We start from the raw sequence: 19,455 nt of genomic DNA, 5'->3' as shown, positions 1-19,455 counted from the left end.
AAAAAAAGTTAAAAAGAACTCTTTAAAACAAACTAAAAGGTCTAGCCACAGTCCCTAAAGACAAGACTAAAGCTTGACATATAGAAGAAAACAGAACAACCGTTCAGTATCAGCAGATCACAACTCAATCTTGCCACCGGTACCTGCAACAAGAGAAGTAATCAAGAGAGTTTGCAACCGGAGAACAGTCTGAGGGACCGCAGACCGTCCCGAAGGCGACTCCGACAAGAGGACCGGCAAAGCAGGGGAGACCAAGCCCTGGTCCGGCAATCGCAACCTACGAAGTCCACTCCAGACGTTGCTCACTCCGGGAATACAACAAGACCATTCCCTGATAATCCAAACCGACACGAAGAAGCCAGCAATTAAGATGCTCTAGTGGGGATGGAGATGCTCTTAGTTACTGACGCTAACGTTTCAACTCACATTTCCACGATCTGCGTTTCGCGTTTATTTACGATGATCATCAAACGGTGATTAACAGTCAAGACATATATCGACTTTTTTTTCTTTCTCGTTTTCCCATTTATAATAAAAAATGAATTTTTGAAACGAGACCAGTGATTGAAGCGGCGGTGGTGGTCATCATGAATAAGGGTCTGACTGGTTCAACCGCAGCAGTTGCGGTTGCGGTTGCGGGAGTTTGCGAATGCGGGTGGTTGCGGTTTCTAGCGGTTTTAAGAGATTTGTACGACTGGTTCTGCGGTTAGAAATTGGTGCGTTTGCGGGATACTTATGACTGGTTAACTACCAAATGCAGCAGCGGTTAAATAATAAATTAACAATATTTACATTTTATACAATTATAAAATATCAAAAATAATAATATTATAATAAATATAAAAATTATATTTAGAAAGTTATAGTTTAATATTTTTAAAAATATAGAAAATATTTTTATTTTAAAGTTTTATAATATTAATTAAAATATAATAGATATATTTTAGCATTTTTATAATTCCAATTTAATTTTTTTTATTGAATTTTTTTATTTTTGTATTTATATTGTTTTAGAAAAAAAAAGAATTTTTTTTATCCTCCCGCAACCGCCCGCAACCGCAAACGCTAGATGGAACCAGCTTTTGAATTTATGAGGTTCAGAGCGATTTGGAGCGGTTTGAAGCGGTTTGGAGCGATTTGAGTGATTATTGCAAAACGCCAACAACCGCTACCAACCGCAAAAACTGCGTTTGCGGGTGGTAGCGGGAAAACCAGTCATACCCTAAATCATACGAATTGGAAATGATTGAAAAGTGCCTGAAAATAAAAATACCAATTATATTCTGCATCAGTTCTTCAAAAGGCCCATGTTGGGCTCAGTATCGTTTTAATCAAGCATATATACATAACACATGGGCTTTATAGCCTAATCGTTCAGTATTCCGGATTTGTTTGTTGTTTTACCGGTTTATGAACTAATTTAAAAAAAAAGCAACGAATCGAAAACCGGTTCAACTTATGTTATGGCTAGGTGAGGCCTCCCAGTCCCTTTGCAGAGGCTAACTAGGTTTTGTTTGATGTTTGGTCTGTCTCATCGTTATATGTATATTGTATGCCTTAAAGATCCACAGTTTATGCTAAAGTTTTAAGAATTTAGAGGTGTACAGTCAGTAGAGATCTATTTGGTTTTCTTATTCGAATGTCAAAACTAAACAAACAAAGAAAAAAAAAACAAATCTAACATGAATTGGTTTGGTTGTAGTTAAATTTGAGTGGAATATTAGTTAAACTACGAGGATTTTAGTGCAAGTTAAAAAACCTTTAAACTCAAAATCTCCCTAAAAGTTATTCATATATTCTAATTTACTCTACTAATTTAGAATCCTATTTTTATCTACTTAAAAATGTTATCATTTAAATTTGGACTTATTCACAATTCTTTAAAAATAATTATAGTATTACTTATTATTAGCTTATACAATATAACAGATATTCTTAAATTTCATATATATCAAAATATACTTACAAAACGACTCTAACAAACGTAATCGAAATTTATGGATCAAAATTATTATCCTTAACTAATTTTAACCAAATGAAATACTAATCACTATAGTTACTTGATTTGTTCTACATGATCAATTGTTTTGAGAAGTGAGTCAGTAAAGCCTTACAAGTATGTTCATTTTTTTTTCAACAAAAAAAAAGTATGTTCATTTTTTTGTCAGCTGTGTTCATTTGTTATAATTCCATTTTTATTACATGGTCCAAGAAAACCATTTAACTCATTATAATTTTGTATATCAAACTTTTCTTAGACATTGAGTTATACAATTCAGTAGATTTTAATACATATGGTCAAACTACTTAACCAATATTAAAATTTTGTATAATTTAACTAAAATACATAATTTGAAATAAAATATACATTAAACTTGCATAACATATATTTTATAATTACTATTTTTAAATTTAAAATATTATATATTGTTTTTAAATTATGTTTTTGAATTTAAAACTTGTGTTAGAAGTTAGAACATAATATGTGCTATAATGAAATTTTGAAATTTAGAATTAATATGTTAAACATTTTAAAATACCTTTTCAGTTTATATTCACAAATATACAATAGAAACAAAAAAAATAATAATAAAAATAAAATGATATGTTTAATATATTATTTATCATAAAATTTTGAAAATTTTAAATAAACAAATGATAAAAATATAATTTTCTCTGATTATACAAAAAAAAATTAAAACTTCAAATAGTTTAAGATAATCAAAATATAATCCGAATGCGGATAAGAATCTAGTTCTGATGTAAAAAGAGGGATAGGCTAGTCCATCGAATATTCGTACATGTTTGATCTTTATGACTCGTACTGTCTCGTAGGATACTGGATACATGATGTGTTGATGACAACTAGTAAACGAACGAACCAGCTGAGAGCATTTTCTCTCCAAGTGGGAACCGTATCCATTTCAGAGCTATATCCGACTTCATAATTGATTGTTGTGTCTGGCTGGCTCCCTATCGGTTATGTTTAACTAAATAAAACACTCCTAAGTGGACTCACCAAGTGCATTATATATATATCATCATCATGATACATAAAAATATCTAAAAAAAATGTTATTAAAAAAAAAAAGAAATGTGAATAGAAGATGGGTGGTGGTTATTAAAGAATTGAATGCTCCCCTTGGTCAGCTCTTACATTTGTCCCCCGGAAAATTCTCAGCTTCTGCTTCCTATTGATGGCAAACATCCCCATAACCATTCCTTCTCTTTTTTCTTCCTTGAGTTTCAGTTTTCTCTCTCTTTAGTTCTGGGTGAAAAAAAAAAGATGAACTTTATTATTGAACAAGATGATTCTTCATGGAAGCTATGTTGATGTTTCTTGCTGACACCAACCAACAGTCAAAAGACAGGACTTTTTTATATTCTCAAAAGGCTTAGAAGCTGCATTTTCTTCGTAATTAATTTCTTCCCCTTTTTCTTATCTCTGTTTCTTTTTTCTTATCTCTGTTTCTTCTAATTTGGGGTTGGTTTCATCTTCGCAGGTTTATTAAAAATGTCTAATCTTTTAGCAAGAACAGGACGAGACCGTCAACGTTATGACAACAACTTCCGGTTGACTTTATTAATTCTTGAATAGTTCTTGATATGATGGTTTTTTTAAATGGTGGAAAAATCAGTTAAGTAAATAATGGTGTTGACATATATGATGACAGATGCATTCCGTATAGAGTGGTGAAAGATGAGGATGACTCGAGTGTTGACTTTGAAAACAAGCTTCAAGTTCTTATGGTATCATCTCCTAATCGACACGATCTTGTCTTCCCAAAGGTTTTTTTTTTTTGTCTTTTCCTGTATCAACTTCTTCATGTTTGATGCTTTTGAAACTTTAATATGTGTAAATATCTTCAGGGAGGATGGGAAGATGATGAAACCGTTCTTGAAGCTGCTTCTCGTGAAGCCATGGAAGAAGCAGGAGTTAAAGGAATACTAAGAGTGAGTTTCTCTCTCTTTCAAAATCACCCATCCGAGGAAGTTCTTGTATAGATTTAACTGAATGTACTTCCTATAGGAAGAGCCATTAGGAGTTTGGGAATTTAGAAGCAAGAGTAGCAGTGCGGAACCTGACTGCTGCTTAGGTGGATGTAAAGGCTATATGTTTGCGTTAGAGGTGACTGAAGAGCTTGCGACATGGCCAGAGCATGAAAACCGCGAGAGGCGATGGGTAAGTAGCACCCATTGTTGCTTTTGTATGTGTTTTATAAGTAAAAAAGTAACTGATAAAGGTTTGTTGTATAAACATACAGCTGAATGTTAAAGAAGCTTTGGAACTGTGTCGGTATGAGTGGATGCAGTGTGCTCTTGAAGAGTTTCTAAGAGTAATGGCAGAAGATGGAAGGGGAAAAGAAGAGACTCTTGCCGCTTCAAGCCTTTCAAATCGAGAAGAGCGTCAAATCGGTTCCTCAGTACTGCTTTGTAGTTAAAATTAGTTTCATTTCTCCTAGGCACATGAAACTTCTTCAATTGTTATATATTATTATGGAGTATTGGAATGCTTCTTCTGTAAACAAAGTTAAAAAACATGAGAAGCTAATGATTAAGACTCAGTTTCTTCCAAGTTTAGCATGTGACTTGAATGTGATTCCCAAACAGACATATATAGAGAAGCTACTTTCTAAGCTGTTACTAACAGGATCTAGATAAACACATTCTTTGCCAATGCTATAAGAACCCTTTTGACTCCTCTCACAACATTGCTTAACAGGGATTCTGATCATAAGTAGTAAGATTTGAAAATTCTTGTTACTTGTATCTTGAAGATAAAATGTTCCATCTAGCAGCACCTGGGCAATTATTAGCTTAGCTTTCCCTTTAATAAAGTGTATTCCTCCTCTAGCTCCAATGGATGGATAAACCTGCACGCAGGGAATCACCACTTAGAAAACTAATACATAACTTTGAAGGATTGTCTTTAGAAACAAAAACTTGCGAGGAAATAACAGAGAGGCCATGTAACTAGTGAGAAAGGAGCAGTAAATGAAACCAATGTAATGATCAGCTTAAAAGTAAATAAGGAAATAAGCAGAGAGAGAACCAGATTTGGGCAAATGAATGCAAAGAGTCAAAGACAGACCTGGAGGTTTCTTGTAAAAAAGGCATTGTTGAGTGGCTCTCGCCTCTTTTTTTTTTTAAAACAAGGAAGGGAGAGTCATTGGTCAATGGAGAGCCTTTTTCTTGAAGCAGCCGTCGTCATTGAAACGATAACCAAAACCGGCCTCATCGGAAAAATCCATTAACATTGTCTGAAAAATGAAAACGAAAGGTCAAAAGGGTCAACTTTGCATTCGATTTCCGAATAAAACATTTTAACCCTCCCAACTAAATAAAATGGTAAAAAAGAAGCCCAAAAACAAAACGTGAGGAGCAGCAAGAAGACAAGATTAAAAAAGACAACCTCACTTTTAAGTTTTATGATCGAATCTCTCTCTCCCGTCACCGTCGTTGAGAATTTTCTCGGCGACTGAGTCTTCTTCCTTAGAAAAAAAAAAGAAAAATCAAAACTTTTTCCTTTATAAAAGGGAAAAAGATCCAAACTTTATACTCAGACGCCAATTTTGTTTTGTTGGGAGAGACGAAGACTTGTAATCTGCTCTGGATCTGAACCTCTTCTCCTCGCAGGTTCTCGCCTCTTCATTTCTATGCTAATCTAACCAAACCCTTTGTTGCAATTTTGTGTTTCTCTTTTATCACCTAACCAAAGCTGCAACTGCAAGCAAGCTTTGTGTTTTTGTTTTGTTTTGTGTCTCTTGCAATAACCATCAAATAGCCTGCCTCTCTTAGGTTCTATGCTTACAAGGGTTCTCTCTTCTCTTGCAGAGTTTCGAAGCTCTTTATAAGAGAGCCTGCTTGCGCCAAAGTTTGCAGCTTTTAGATGATATCCTTAATTGATTCTCTTTAAATCATGGGAGAGTGGGTCATTGGAGCTTTCATCAATATTTTTGGAAGCGTTGCTATTAATTTCGGCACTAACCTTCTCAAATTAGGACATAACGAGGTCTTGCATTTCCCTCTGCCTCTGCCCAATACCATTTCGTTAGAGTTCTCCTCCTGAAGCTTACTTTTGTTGATTATGTGTGTTATCAGAGAGAGAGATTAGCTTTACAGGATAACGGTGGTGGAGGAAAGACACCGTTGAAGCCCATTATTCATTTTCAGACATGGAGAGTTGGTACTGCTTTAGTCTTTTAAAACCTTTTGAAGTTTATGTGATGAAGCTAGTTCTGACCCTCTTGGGAACTTACAGGGATCCTTGTCTTTCTTCTTGGGAACTGCCTCAATTTCATTTCCTTTGGTTATGCTGCTCAGGTTTTGATTTTGATGGTTGCATTACGGTTTTGTCTTTAGTTCACTTACCTTGCCACACTCTCTCTCTTTGCAGTCTCTTCTAGCAGCTCTTGGTTCCATTCAGTTTGTATCCAACATAGCCTTTGCTTATGTTGTTCTTAACAAAATGGTCACCGTTAAGTACGTCAACATCTTCACTGTAATTTGCAACTTATTCCTCTTTCTTCTGATCTTATTTGGTCTGCCTTTGGTCACAGAGTACTTGTTGCTACGGCCTTTATAGTACTTGGAAACGTCTTCCTTGTAGCTTTTGGTAATCACCAGTCTCCAGGTAAACTTTTGCTTCAACATAAAAGGTTTTGGTCTATCGGTTGAGTGTGGGCTAATGCAAAAGTCTTTTATGCTCAGTTTTCACACCTGAACAGTTGGCAGAGAAATACAGCAATGTTACATTCTTGGTCTACTGTGGGATTCTGATTATAATCGTAGCTGTAAACCATTTCCTCTATAGGTGAGTCTTAGCCTCTCACTATCTTTTCAAATTTTTTACCCTCTTTGGTGATGATATCTTTAATCGGAATGTAACAGGAAAGGAGAAGTGTTGTTGATATCTGTACCTGGACAAGAGATTAGCTCCTATTGGAAACTATTGCTTCCTTTCTCATATGCTGTGGTCTCCGGCGCTATAGGATCATGTTCCGTTTTATTCGCCAAGTCACTGTGAGTTTTGGTTGAACAAACTGGTAAGTTATGTACATGACTTCCAAGTGCTAATTAATTTGAGTTTCATATTGCAGCTCAAACTTGCTGAGATTGGCCATGTCTAGTAGCTATCAATTGCACAGCTGGTTCACATACTCTATGCTTCTTTTATTTCTTAGTACAGCTGGATTCTGGGTAAAAATCATAAAGCCAATGAACTTTTTTTATTGCCATTGAGACGATAAAGTCACTAAAATAAAGATGTGTGTTTATGTGCTTTTGTTGCAGATGACAAGATTGAATGAAGGGTTGTTTCTTTATGATGCAATTCTCATAGTTCCAATGTTTCAGATTGCTTGGACTTTCTTCTCCATCTGTACAGGATTCATCTACTTTCAAGAGTTTCAGGTTCATCTTGCTAAGAAGGGATCTTAGATGATTAGTTTGGTCATCTTATATCATTAGGCTTATTATTTTCTTATTTTTTAAACAGGTTTTTGATGCATTAAGAACGACAATGTTCATATTAGGAATGATGTGCGTATTCATAGGCATATCGTTACTAGCACCTGATGATACAAGAGGCAACGAGACAAAAGACAACACATCATCTCTTGACTCAATAGTGTCCTCGGAAGAGGACAGGTTGATACCACAATCATTTGAAGATGGACATAGCAAAGACACAAGAGTAGCTGTACAAGGAATGTATATGAAAGCTGCTGATCTAATTGCCAAGACAAAGGTACCCACCACAAAGCAAAAATATCTCTTCAATGGTAACCTTTATCAACAACAAGCTTTAACCCTTCTTTATTGTGTGTTGCAGGCTGCTTGTTTAGCAGCATTGGGCTTTGGTGAAGACTCTATCAACGCATCTGCTATTCTTGTGATGCCGATGGTATCTTCCAAGATTACAGGGTTTAGAGGAAACGGGCTCGAGAGGGCTAAGATATTGTCCATGAGAGGAGGATCAGGATGGAGCAAACTAGCCATGCAAGAAGAAGGAACAAGAATGCTTGAAAAGACATCTCATCATCACCCTTCAAAGGCTTAAGTAGACAGTTTCTCAGGTACATTCTTCTCTTAGCAAACTCTGTTGTTAGGACCCCATTAAAAAAAAACATTACACGACATGTATTTTTGCAAAAACCAAAATATATTATTACATTACATCTCTGTATATTAAATTTTTTGTTTGTTTGAGGTCTGTTAAAAAGAGTTTCATAAAGTACAAATGTAGTGGAAGCCTCTTTCCAGTGGTTTAACTAAAAATTCATTAATGATTCTACATTATGAAGTCCAGATTTCAAATTCTTGAAAAGTGATTTAATAAACAATTATGCAGATTAATGGAAGAAAGATTTAGAAATGATCTTCAACATGCTATAAGTAAACTCGGTAATGTTTAAAAAGATACAAATGTAACCAAGTTTGAATTGAGTTTTAACTTTATTACAAATCCACAACTCAGGGCTATAGTTTATACAGTCTTGACCGATATTTTGAGAATCAGAATGTAAAAAAAGGAGAAAACATGAGACAAGTTTTGGTTTCAAAAGCTACAAATCACTTCCAGTTGTTGGCAACAATGTCAGCCAAATCAACAACTCTCTGTGAGTAACCCCATTCATTATCATACCAAGCAATCACCTTAACCATATCATCTCCCATAACCATAGTAAGTGATGAATCAATGGTCGAGGACACATCTGAGCATTTGAAATCAACAGACACAAGCGGCTCATCACAGACTTTGAGGATACCTTTAAGCTCTTTCTCTGCAGAGTTTCTGAAAGCAGCGTTAACTTCCTCAGCGAAAGTCTTCTTGGTGACCTGGACAACGAGATCAACCACTGAGACATTTGGTGTCGGTACACGGAGAGCTATTCCATTGTGTTTTCCTTTAAGGTTAGGGAGCACGAGAGCCACAGCTTTAGCTGCTCCTGTAGATGTGGGAACAATGTTTAGTGCAGCTGCTCTTGCTCTCCTTAGATCACGGTGGCTAGCATCTAGTAACCTCTGGTCTCCGGTGTATGAGTGAGTTGTTGTCATTGTACCCTTTATGATACCTGAAAATGTTAGCAAAACATGATCAGTTACTAGTATCATTGGTCTGAAAGGACTAAAGAGAAACCGCTGCATACCGAACTTTTGGTCTAGAACTTTGACAAAGGGAGCAAGACAGTTAGTAGTGCAAGAAGCATTGCTAATGATGGGTTTATCAGGATTGTAAGCATCAGCGTTGACACCAACAACATAAGTTGGGATGTCCTTTGCCTGGAGCTGTAATGATAACCTTCTTGGCTCCAGCTTCAATGTGTTTCCCTGCACCTTCTCTATCCACAAACACTCATGTTCCTTCAATGACTATGTCTATTCCCAACTCCCTAACAAAACCATTCAAATGATTATCTGCCTTTCGGACAAAAACTGATCAACTTCAGACACAGAACAGTGTGTTTTGACTTACTTCCAGGGAAGAAGAGACGGGTTGCGGTTAGACACAATCTTGATGATCTTTCCATCAACAGAGAGAGCAGCGTCTCCAGAAGGCTTCACATCAGCGTCGAAGATTCCGAGAGTAGAGTCGTATTTAAGGAGATGAGAAGCCTGCTTGACACCGCCTGTGTCGTTGATGGCAATGACATCAAAGGGAGAGTCCTTGCGACCATGCCAGCATCTCAAGAAGTTCCTCCCAATCCGACCAAATCCATTGATGGCCACCTTTAGTTTAGCCTCGGTCACACCTTTCCTGTATCCACCACTGCTTCCCATATGGTAGAAACATGATCAGTTACAAATGGTGGATGAATGAGACAGCTCTTTGAAAAGTACTAGTTTGTGTGACAAGGCAGAACATGGAAGGTACAGAGAACTCACTGCAGAAGTCTGGAAAGTGACAGCTGAGACAAACTCATCGGAAGAAAGTTTCTTGTTGCCGAAGGGAAGAGAAGCAGAGGAGCTTCTCAATCCTGAGAACTCTGTGAAACCCTGAAGACCAAAACACACAAACACATTTACTTAAACTTGTTAAGAGCCTGTCAGAAGAAGAAGGAAGGTACCTGAAGAGATGGTTTAGGAACAGAGAAAGTAGCTGAAGCCATGGTGACCAGAAAGTAGCAGCAGATGCTAGAAAGATGTGTTTGTAACAAAGATGTGGTAATATAGTAAAAGGAAATGATGAGTTGGAGGCAAAGAAGATTATTCTGGATAACTTTCTTACTGATTTGTATGGTTGTGGTTATCAAATCACTCTCTTTGTAATCTTCTCAATGTTTCTATGATCACAAATACATCAATCCTTGACCTCATTTTTTTTTTTGGCTTTTCACTTTGGGATTATTTCTTCATAGTATATGTGTGGTCACGGTCAAATAAAGATAAGGCTGGTTCTCCAATTAGAGCAGAGGTCTGTATAAGTTTACTATAAACACACAAAACTATCATATGATTCTGAACCATACAAGAACATTACAACTATTGTCTGAAACAAAGAAACGTAAGGAAAGTAACATTGCATTGCATAACAAACCTAAAGCTAAAGCTAGTTATTCAAAAATTGGAAGGTTGCAGATCATGCAAAGATCATACTGTGAGAAGAAAATTAATGAGGATAAAGTCAAGATCAAAGTATCAACATTGCTAGAAAAACCATTCAACAACAGCAGCAAAGATTCAGTGCAAAGACTCACATTCTTTACGACAATGACTAATAGATATCTAGCAAACAAGGCTACAGACAGTCATTGAACATTGAAAGATGATTTTGAAATTTGTAGTGTTAACTTTTCTCAAGACAGAACATTAACTTTTCACACATATTCTATTGAAACTTTACGAGACAAGCAACTTCTGGATACAAATGCGTACAAGAGAGTAGAGACCCAATCAGCAAAAGAGATGTAGAAGAAAACTTTTATTTGGAATTTATTAGATGAAACTTAGATATTACATAAACTCAGAATGTTGGTTTTGGCTATGTTTGATTTGAGAAACAGTGATCTCAGCTTGAGTTCTAGCCAAAAGCCTTTCAGTTTTCTGAATTTGAGTTTGGAGTAAAGAAATCATCCCTACACATCCATAAACAGGATCTTCAATTCTACATGTTGCTTCAAAGCATAAAGATTCCACTGCTTCAGCTCTTGTCTGAACAGGAAGTTGCTGTCAAAAAAAGATCAACCATCAATATTCATACTGTTATATATAAACCACTAATGCAATTGTCTTAGTTTCGGATTGAGAAAAGATACACACACAAAAAAAAGATTTTACATACCTGAAGCATTTTGGAAACATTTCCAGCACCATAGATTCTGTGGACACATGCAAATTTTTCAGGATTGTTTGGAGGGAAAAAAGGTGAGAAAACGCAATCTTTTGGACATCTTCTCCTCAGATATCTGCAAGCAGCACATCTTTTAGGATTCATCACAGATTTTCTAAAGAGAGAAGAAAGATACAAAAAGATTGTGAAAATCTAAGAACAAGAATTTTGACTTATTTCAAAAAGATTCAGCACATCTTTCACTTATTTGTATTCTCTTTTGTTTCCTTTTCTTTTCCAATGATCCAACGGCTACTTTCCAGTTTATGAAACTTTTGATGACATTTACATTAGGCAAGATTATGAATGTTGATTAATAATCATTATGGCTAATTAGAATATATTACTGTTAGATGCAGCTTCTTGATCTTCCAAATCTCACAACTCCAATTATTTTTTCAGTAACATAACTACAATAGTAATACAAAACAAAGTGATTTATATAAGTCCAGACGTTAATTTTTTTTTAATCCACAATGAAGTATGATGTCGTCTCCTTACAATATGTATACATGTATAACTACAGGAAAACTGAGAGAAGAAACATTACCAAAACCATAATCTCTTTCACTATCTTTGTAACAAAAGTGCTTCTCCAACCAAACCCAACCACAGTGTGAAGATAGCCAAAAGATCCGGTTCTTCTCCATACCCACTGGTGGTCGCCAAACCAAGAGTTTTCCAAGAAAGTCTTCACTTGAGTTAACATGATTCGTAGTTGATTCATTCATACGCATGTTCTTATCTCCTTGTCACTGCATAGCTGTGCACATAAGTTATGACATGGCATAAAACAAATAGCAGGAGTAGGGTGTCTCTTCTCTAGTTGCTGATGGAAGAGTCATGTTTTAAGAAGAGGGAATTAGATGTATGGGGACGGAATAGGAGAAGGTAGAGGGATGAAAATGGAGTTGCATAATGGAATTTGATTTCAGGAGTCGAGAGAGAGGGTCAGTGATGGTGGTAACCAGGGAAGGAACGTGAGGTGGAGGTGAGAGGATTGAGTTTTGGATGCTTTTTTTTTTTGTGTTAGCGCGTAAAGAGTTATAATGAATATGTAGGGTTGAACTTAACTGTAAGTAATGTTGCTTGCATCAGCTTGAATAATTTCTCCTGTTAATAATGCCTTTTGATCCACCTATCCAAATGTTGACAAGGATACATGATGCTTGCCAAAAGTACAGCTGGTGTAAGTTAGGAGCATGGCTGCTAAACGGCTTCATGAATGATCATCACTTTCAGCCACCATGTATGAATCTTAACCAAAGAGATTGTGTCATGAGGTCAGATCCGAGCACATGCATTTAAAATGATTGCAGGCAGACCTGGTGTCTTTCGAGACCAGGAAGAGAAACACGGATGAAACTGTTGGCGCAAGAGTTGATGAAGAGATTAGAGAGACATCATTAGTCTCTCCTCTGCCACTCCAAGTTATTTCTTATTTGTGTGGGTGGCTGGGTGTGTGAGTGCATCTGCATGTTCTATTTTTATCCATTGATCACATTTTCTCTGTCTTTTCTTTCTCACTTTATTTATGTTCAGTTTGTTGGTAAGTGTATATTCCATGCATTGCTTTATTCTCTGTTTTTTACAGTCCTGCAACTTTGATTAAAGGCGTGGATAAAGCAGTAAGAAACCGTATTTCCAGCTTACGTGGACGTTTACAAGTATACTAAAGCCATGAAAACAGTAAGATAAACTCTGTTTTGTTCTCTGTTTCAGTTCTCATAAAAAAACTCTCAAATTATGTCGCATACTCTGTAAAAAGGTTTTTTTCTTGAATGAATTGAACATTAATTCAAAAAAAGAATTTTGGTATTTGATAACTTGAAACGAGTTTGAAAATGTTCAGCTGGGAAAAAATGGCTTCTGTTTCCTGTTTAATGCTACTCTCTTATTTCTGAATCCTGAATTTTGCACAAAGACTTTTCATCACTGATGGCAGTGGCGAACCTAGTTGATGGTATACTTTTTCTTTTGCATTTTGAGCTCGTTATTCATTTTAATGTCTTGTTATGAAGTAAACTAGTCATGGTTTCTTGTTTGTCTCAGAAATAGAAACGTTCCTCTTCAGTCTTCACTCATGTTTTGCTTGATGTGAGTTACCCCCTAGATGAAGATGGTAGCAAGATATCTGTTAATTTTCTTATTAATTAATGAGTCTGTTTTGCTTCTCAAATTCATAACAATGTTCAAATTGAAATCATATAGAAGGATATATATGTATGTCTACTCCCAACAAACCAGGTTTGGAAGTGTTAGACTTAGATAATGGTACAAGTCCATATCTTTATTTTTTCTACATACAATATCAATGCCGCGACATTTCTGGTTTAATGTCTGAGGTTTTCTATTCTCTATGATCAGATGTTAGATATGTCAAAGCGAATTATTGTGCAGTTCTCTGATGAGACTTATACAAACCTCATTAAATTTACTCTTATATAAGGTAATTTATTCACTATCATTAATTTATTGGACGATAAGTATAATTAAGCCAAAGTAAATTAAAAAAGATAAAACGAAGGAATGGACTTGGTCCGTGATTGGAGACGCAGGAGATGTTACATGCACCACATGTCTTTGGATGAATACAAGAATAGAAACATATTTTAATATTATTTGACAATGAATAGAAAAAGGATACAACTTAAGAATTAAATAATGTACAATTAGTCATCGCCGGTTCACGATTTTAAAATGCGAAGTGACACTTACATACTAACCACTTATTTTGGAATGAGCTGTTTATACAATAGCCCTATCTTGTTGATCCCTATACCAAGTCATTCTTCGTATTCTAATCTCAATTCTTTGTCCACTACGTGTACTTAGACATATAAAACGTTATCTGTTTAGTAGTATTCTAATCTCGAATCTTTGCCTTGTTCTTCTTTCTCCTAATATACATTTAATGAGAGAAAAACATGATATTAATCAAATTATAATGTAGGTTGGACCGGAAAAAACATGAAATATATTAATTTGACGAAAATCATAATTATATCTTTAAAGTTTATTTGAAATTTCATTGCAAGAATTAGATATCTCGGCTCGAAGCAACTAGCAAGTGCTGTAGCTTTAACTAAACATGAGTCCACGAGACAAGAGCACTACTATACCATTTCTCGTGTCTTGTAAAGGGATGGATTAACTTTTGAAAATTGTAAACCCTATCTAAAAAGAATCCAAATATACACTTGCACATGCACGGTGCACGTATAAGCGACGGCGACCTCTTGTTTTGTTGTTTAATGCTTAAGGAAGTATTTAAAGTTTATAAAAATGATTAGATGCTCTCATTATTTATACACTTTACCTAATCTGTTTGTCTTCTGTCATTTGATTAATTTTGAAAGCGTTAGTTTGGTTAGCCTCATATCCCAAAAGCATATTCTGCTTTTCAATTTTGTGACGTAGTGCTCAGTATTATTTTTAGCGTTTTGCGGTCTAAATTAATCAGGTTTTTCTTTTTTAATCATTCAATGATCAATCATTTTTTTTTTTCATTTCTATGGAGACATAGTTATTCCAATTCATAAAATAAAACTCTGTAATGATTGCTATACGACAATATTATTTTTGGAGGTTTTTTTATCTGTCATATAGAATTCTGACAATATATGTGTGTGTTTATTTGTTGGTAAGTTACTTTATGTAAGTTCCATTTTGGGATCCAAATGCTCTAGATAAGTTTCACAAATGGTAACGTGAATTTCACTACGTTTGTTAGCTCTTATGCGTACTTAAGGGGTAATTTGATATAAAGCTTTTACGAATTTCAGAATCTATATAAGAGTTCTTATTTGATTAAAATTGTTGGGAACTTTACGAGGTCAAAATCGCCACCGGCCATTGTGTCAGCCCGGCGATAATGGAGAAAAGAAAAAGTTTCACATCCCCCCCCCCACCCATTATTGTAATTAGTTTGATTTGACAATAGTGATTAAGGATATTTTGGTGTGTATATAGGTCATATAATCCGAAATCACAGTATGTTATATTAATTTCGTCCCAGCGGTCATTCAAACTGGATACCTCTGAAACAATAGCCAAACTTTTCCAGTTAAACTAATGATCTCTGGTCATATATAATATTTTGAACAGAAATGTTTTGGTTTCTTAACGGTAGTTGCTGAAAATATATATTATTTGCTTTTATCACCAAGTGCCACATTTTTTTTCGTTTCTATTGTTACTGTTTGTATTTTTAGTTTAAAAAACGAAAAGCAAAATAAAAATTAACAATTATTTACGAATTAGTTTATCATTTGAAAAAAAAAACAAGATACAGAACCTATAAAAGGGTAACTCTTTTTTTTTTCATTTTGAAGCATATAGAAAACAGTTTATAAAAAAAATGAGAGAAATTTAGAGTTATAACAGTATAGGTGTGACTGTATATCACAACTAAGGTGAAAATAAAAAGAGAATAAAAACATCATCTACTCTACATTTTTCTAATCAAATGGAAAAAATATTTAGTTGATTTTACTTCACTTTTCTGTTTGTCTTTCATGCTTGTAAAATAATTTTTTACTCTTTTATTTAAAAGTAAATTTAGAATAAAAGAATGAAAACAAAATACAATATTTTATACTTTTCATTTTGTTGTTATTTACTCTAATTTATTTCTTTTTTTTCTGGTTATAAGAGTAAAGTAGAATAAATAAAAGTGAAAATGAAAAAGGTTTTCTTTTAACACCATGAAAAGGTTAAAAAGAAAAAAAATAGAGTAAATGCATTTCTCTTATAAAATCTAGAGTAAAATTGTTAGTGTGCTTTTCTCCTTTGATATAGTAATTAACTGAAATGGTGAAAGTGTTAGTTTATCTAATTGATAAATTTTGGCTAAATCTAGAATAAAGTTAAATTCAAAGTAAATATTTATTCTATTTATGATATACAATAAAAACTTCTATGTTATTTTTACTTGGTTACTCTGAGAGGTTACCAATCATACTCTACAAGAATAAGAGAAGTAAAAAAAAAACTATTAGAAACAATTCAAAAAAGGAAGATGAAAACAATTAATCAGAATATGCAGAAGATATGAATATGGGCACAATATGAAAAAGAAAAACATGGGAAAATTAAGGAAGGTAAGGTCTAAAGAGTGGGAGGGGTAAAGGACAGGCTGGCAGTTGTGATTGGTCAGTGACATAGCCAGCTGTATCCCATTCACTAACCAATCATCGCTATAAACCGACCGACACGTGATCAAAGCGGGATCCACCATGTGACTTCTCCTTCATTAATTGTCCCTAATCGTCGCGGTTTGATAGCTAGCCGGTTTTTATGTCCGGTTCGACCGTATCACAATTTTGCAACCGATCAATCCAACTAGGCGATTAATGGAACCCCTAATCCATTTCAATTCCTCTTTATTTTTTCCTGCTTATTAAATGACCTTTTATTAGCCAGTCACCATTTCCACAAGTTCTTACTTTCATTTCAATATAAACATTAAGATATATCGTTGAATATCGAAAACACCTTATTATTCTAAAATTAGCACACACAAAACTACCAAAATAACATTAATTAAAAATTAAAAAAGACTTATTATTTATATTTAAATTTGAGTTTAGTGATTAGAATTTAAGTTTACTATTTACTATTTAGAAGGTGGAGTTGAAGTAATAATTTAGGTTTTAAAATGATTTAGTCATTTTATCATTTAATTAGTTTTAATTTAGTCATTTTCTCTTTATGTGCTAGTTTTGTCATAATATGGTTTTTTGATATCTAAATCATTTGGCTTAATAACTTTTTCGAGCATGTGATCTTTTATTACAGCAGAAAATATAAATAGCACAAGACATCGTCTCTTATTAATCTTAAAAAATAGTGTAAATGGTAATGTATATTATGCAAGAGAAATATTCGACTATTGTAGAAAGACAACTCAAATGGTAAGATATGTAAAGACAATGCAACATGTATAAGTATGTTAGGTTTTCTCAATAACAATTACATTCAAATTTCCTTATAAGTTCTCGTATTTCTATTAAACTATTTTGGCTCCCATATTTCATAATAACAAAACTATTATTTGTATGACAGAGAAGAAATGGTTTTATCTACACTTTTGACATAAGACACACATACTTGGCTATATATATACACCTAAGCACACAAAGAAAACCAGACCAATCACTACTCTCAATACGTTTTAACCTCGAACCAATTAATTCTCTCCGATCATGCCGACCAGAAACATCGCCATCGGCGGAGTCCAAGAAGAAGTGACTCACCCCAGCGCACTTAGGGCGGCCCTCGCTGAGTTTATCTCGACTTTGATCTTCGTCTTCGCCGGCTCAGGCTCAGGAATCGCTTTCAACAAGCTCACTGACAATGGAGCCACCACTCCTTCAGGCCTTGTCGCCGCTGCCTTAGCTCATGCTTTCGGTCTCTTCGTCGCTGTTTCTGTCGGTGCCAACATCTCCGGTGGACACGTTAACCCTGCCGTTACCTTCGGTGCCTTCCTCGGTGGAAACATCACTCTCCTCCGTGGTCTCCTCTACTGGATTGCTCAGCTTCTTGGCTCAGTCGTCGCTTGCTTCCTCCTTCAGTTCGCCACCGGTGGCTTGGTAACGTCTTTTACTTATTATTACTATACTAAATCGGTTTAATGTTTTGGTTTCAGAAATTAGCCATTAAACTATTGAATGGATCTAAAACAATATGTTCGGTGTATGTAGCTAATTTTAGTTTATGGTTAGAAACCTAAAACAATATGCTCGGTTTATCTAGCTAATTTGAGGTTTTCAGTTTTAATATTATCTTGAATTTAAATCACATAGTACGAATTAATTAATTGTTCATGCTTAATTTCTAGTGAAATGTATTTTAACTCACATGAGAAAATTATGTTTTCGTGGATTTAATATTGATTTACATAGAAAAACAAAACAGTCAAACTAACTTTTTTTTTGTGCAACAAACAATCAAACTAACTAAAACTTCATTTGGACCAGTTTTTTTTTGTTCGGTTTGTTATGTTATCCATAATGAATATTCCAACTAAAACCACGCTTTTGACCTAACTTTCCGTCAAGCAACTAAACCTACCTTTTTAAAACATTAAATTTTCAGGCAGTTCCAGCGTTCGGTCTCTCGGCAGGAGTTGGAACCTTAAACGGTCTCGTCTTCGAGATCGTGATGACCTTCGGGCTTGTCTACACCGTCTACGCCACAGCCATCGACCCCAAAAACGGTAGCCTCGGAACTATCGCACCCATCGCCATTGGTTTCATCGTCGGAGCTAACATCCTCGCTGGTGGAGCTTTCAGCGGAGCCTCCATGAACCCAGCCGTCGCTTTCGGACCAGCCGTCGTGAGCTGGTCATGGAGTAACCACTGGATTTACTGGGTTGGTCCTCTTGTCGGTGGTGGACTCGCCGGAATCATCTACGACTTTGTTTACATCATCGAAAACGGTCACGAGCAATTGCCCACCACTGATTACTGAAGACGCTGAAAATTACTGTTGTAATATGATTTGTTTTTATTTCGCATCGTAATTGAATTTCTATGTGGCCGTTGGATCTTCTTTTTAGATGAATCCTTGTCCGTTGATGTATGTTGTATTTGGGTTTGTTGTTGGAGTTGTAATTTTCCTTGAAGGCTTTTTAGACGAATGTGAATTATGCATGCTTCTACGTTATATTTTCTTCTTGATTTCTTGTTTTTTTTTAAAACTTATCCTTATTAGCTATTCTTAGAAAACAGTCAATATATTATTGACTAGCCAATCCAGTTACAAACATGGGAAATAATGAGTAAAATGTCATTGTAACAACGAAGAATCAACGAGATATAACGTAAACTTTATTGTCGTCGTAAAGCTTTAGCTAATTTAAAAATATATATATATATATATATATATATAGAAATGTTTGAATTACATATTTTAATGTAATTCATTTCGGAAAACACACACAGATAACTCCACAAAATACAAGTCATGATATGTTGGATTGCTCCATGTCATCCAATCACGATTTATTATTTTCTTCTTCCAACATTTCGGCGGGAATATGTATGGACACTTTCGTCATTTTGATTTCATTTTGTTTGCTTTCGAAACGTGAATAGAAGATAGATGGAAGGGGGCAGATT

General features: G+C 35.0%; 3 protein-coding genes and 2 pseudogenes across 4 annotated transcripts; 3 read left to right on the top strand and 2 right to left on the bottom strand.

Annotated features, from left to right (window-relative positions):
• Positions 1–3,074: 3,074 nt before the first annotated feature.
• LOC111210508 lies at positions 3,075–4,843 on the top strand (annotated as a pseudogene).
• Positions 4,844–5,459: 616 nt separating this feature from the next.
• Positions 5,460–8,215, top strand: LOC111210506 (probable magnesium transporter NIPA8). Its single transcript, XM_022710932.2, has 12 exons — positions 5,460–5,637; positions 5,836–6,013; positions 6,103–6,187; positions 6,263–6,324; positions 6,398–6,483; positions 6,561–6,634; positions 6,712–6,814; positions 6,892–7,023; positions 7,101–7,200; positions 7,294–7,413; positions 7,499–7,750; positions 7,835–8,215. Exons 2-12 carry the CDS (start codon positions 5,921–5,923, stop codon positions 8,060–8,062), a joined length of 1,335 nt encoding a protein of 444 aa, XP_022566653.1. The 5' UTR covers positions 5,460–5,637; positions 5,836–5,920; the 3' UTR covers positions 8,063–8,215.
• A 207-nt stretch (positions 8,216–8,422) lies between these two features.
• On the bottom strand, positions 8,423–10,309 carry LOC106402320 (annotated as a pseudogene).
• On the bottom strand, positions 8,423–13,109 carry LOC111198527 (LOB domain-containing protein 24-like). 2 transcript variants are annotated; one of them, XM_022710937.2, is made up of 8 exons: positions 12,407–13,109; positions 11,883–12,095; positions 11,285–11,742; positions 10,071–11,169; positions 9,889–9,999; positions 9,479–9,772; positions 9,153–9,395; positions 8,423–9,077 (listed from the first exon to the last, which is right to left on the bottom strand). In XM_022710937.2, the coding sequence occupies exons 3-4, from the start codon at positions 11,435–11,437 to the stop codon at positions 10,957–10,959; spliced, it is 366 nt and encodes a 121-aa protein (XP_022566658.1). In that variant the 5' UTR covers positions 11,438–11,742; positions 11,883–12,095; positions 12,407–13,109; the 3' UTR covers positions 8,423–9,077; positions 9,153–9,395; positions 9,479–9,772; positions 9,889–9,999; positions 10,071–10,956. The 2 variants fall into 2 exon arrangements, with proteins under 2 accessions (XP_022566658.1, XP_048600530.1); XM_048744573.1 differs by having other exon boundaries at positions 11,883–12,087.
• Positions 13,110–17,312: 4,203 nt separating this feature from the next.
• LOC111207223 (aquaporin TIP1-2) lies at positions 17,313–19,014 on the top strand. The gene is made up of 2 exons (XM_022705051.2): positions 17,313–17,925; positions 18,431–19,014. Exons 1-2 carry the CDS (start codon positions 17,539–17,541, stop codon positions 18,803–18,805), a joined length of 762 nt encoding a protein of 253 aa, XP_022560772.1. The 5' UTR covers positions 17,313–17,538; the 3' UTR covers positions 18,806–19,014.
• Positions 19,015–19,455: the final 441 nt, after the last annotated feature.

This window comes from Brassica napus, chromosome A2 (genome assembly GCF_020379485.1).
Source record: "Brassica napus cultivar Da-Ae chromosome A2, Da-Ae, whole genome shotgun sequence".
In the NCBI taxonomy this organism is placed as follows: Eukaryota; Viridiplantae; Streptophyta; class Magnoliopsida; order Brassicales; family Brassicaceae; genus Brassica; species Brassica napus.
The sequence above is the reverse complement of the archived record's forward strand: the minus strand, read 5'-3'. Positions and strand labels throughout refer to the sequence as shown.

Excerpts from the sequence above, each read along its gene's own strand:
- LOC111210506 (XM_022710932.2), top strand. The coding sequence starts at position 5,921 with ATGGGAGAGTGGGTCATTGGAGCTTTCATCAATATTTTTGGAAGCGTT. Across the intron at positions 6,325-6,397 it reads CCTTTGGTTATGCTGCTCAG|TCTCTTCTAGCAGCTCTTGG; the intron begins GTTTTGATTTTG and ends CTCTCTTTGCAG. Across the intron at positions 6,484-6,560 it reads AACAAAATGGTCACCGTTAA|AGTACTTGTTGCTACGGCCT; the intron begins GTACGTCAACAT and ends CTTTGGTCACAG.
- LOC111198527 (XM_022710937.2), bottom strand. The coding sequence starts at position 11,437 with ATGAATCCTAAAAGATGTGCTGCTTGCAGATATCTGAGGAGAAGATGT. Across the intron at positions 11,170-11,284 it reads ATGTTTCCAAAATGCTTCAG|CAACTTCCTGTTCAGACAAG; the intron begins GTATGTAAAATC and ends TTTTTTTGACAG.
- LOC111207223 (XM_022705051.2), top strand. The coding sequence starts at position 17,539 with ATGCCGACCAGAAACATCGCCATCGGCGGAGTCCAAGAAGAAGTGACT. Across the intron at positions 17,926-18,430 it reads AGTTCGCCACCGGTGGCTTG|GCAGTTCCAGCGTTCGGTCT; the intron begins GTAACGTCTTTT and ends TTAAATTTTCAG.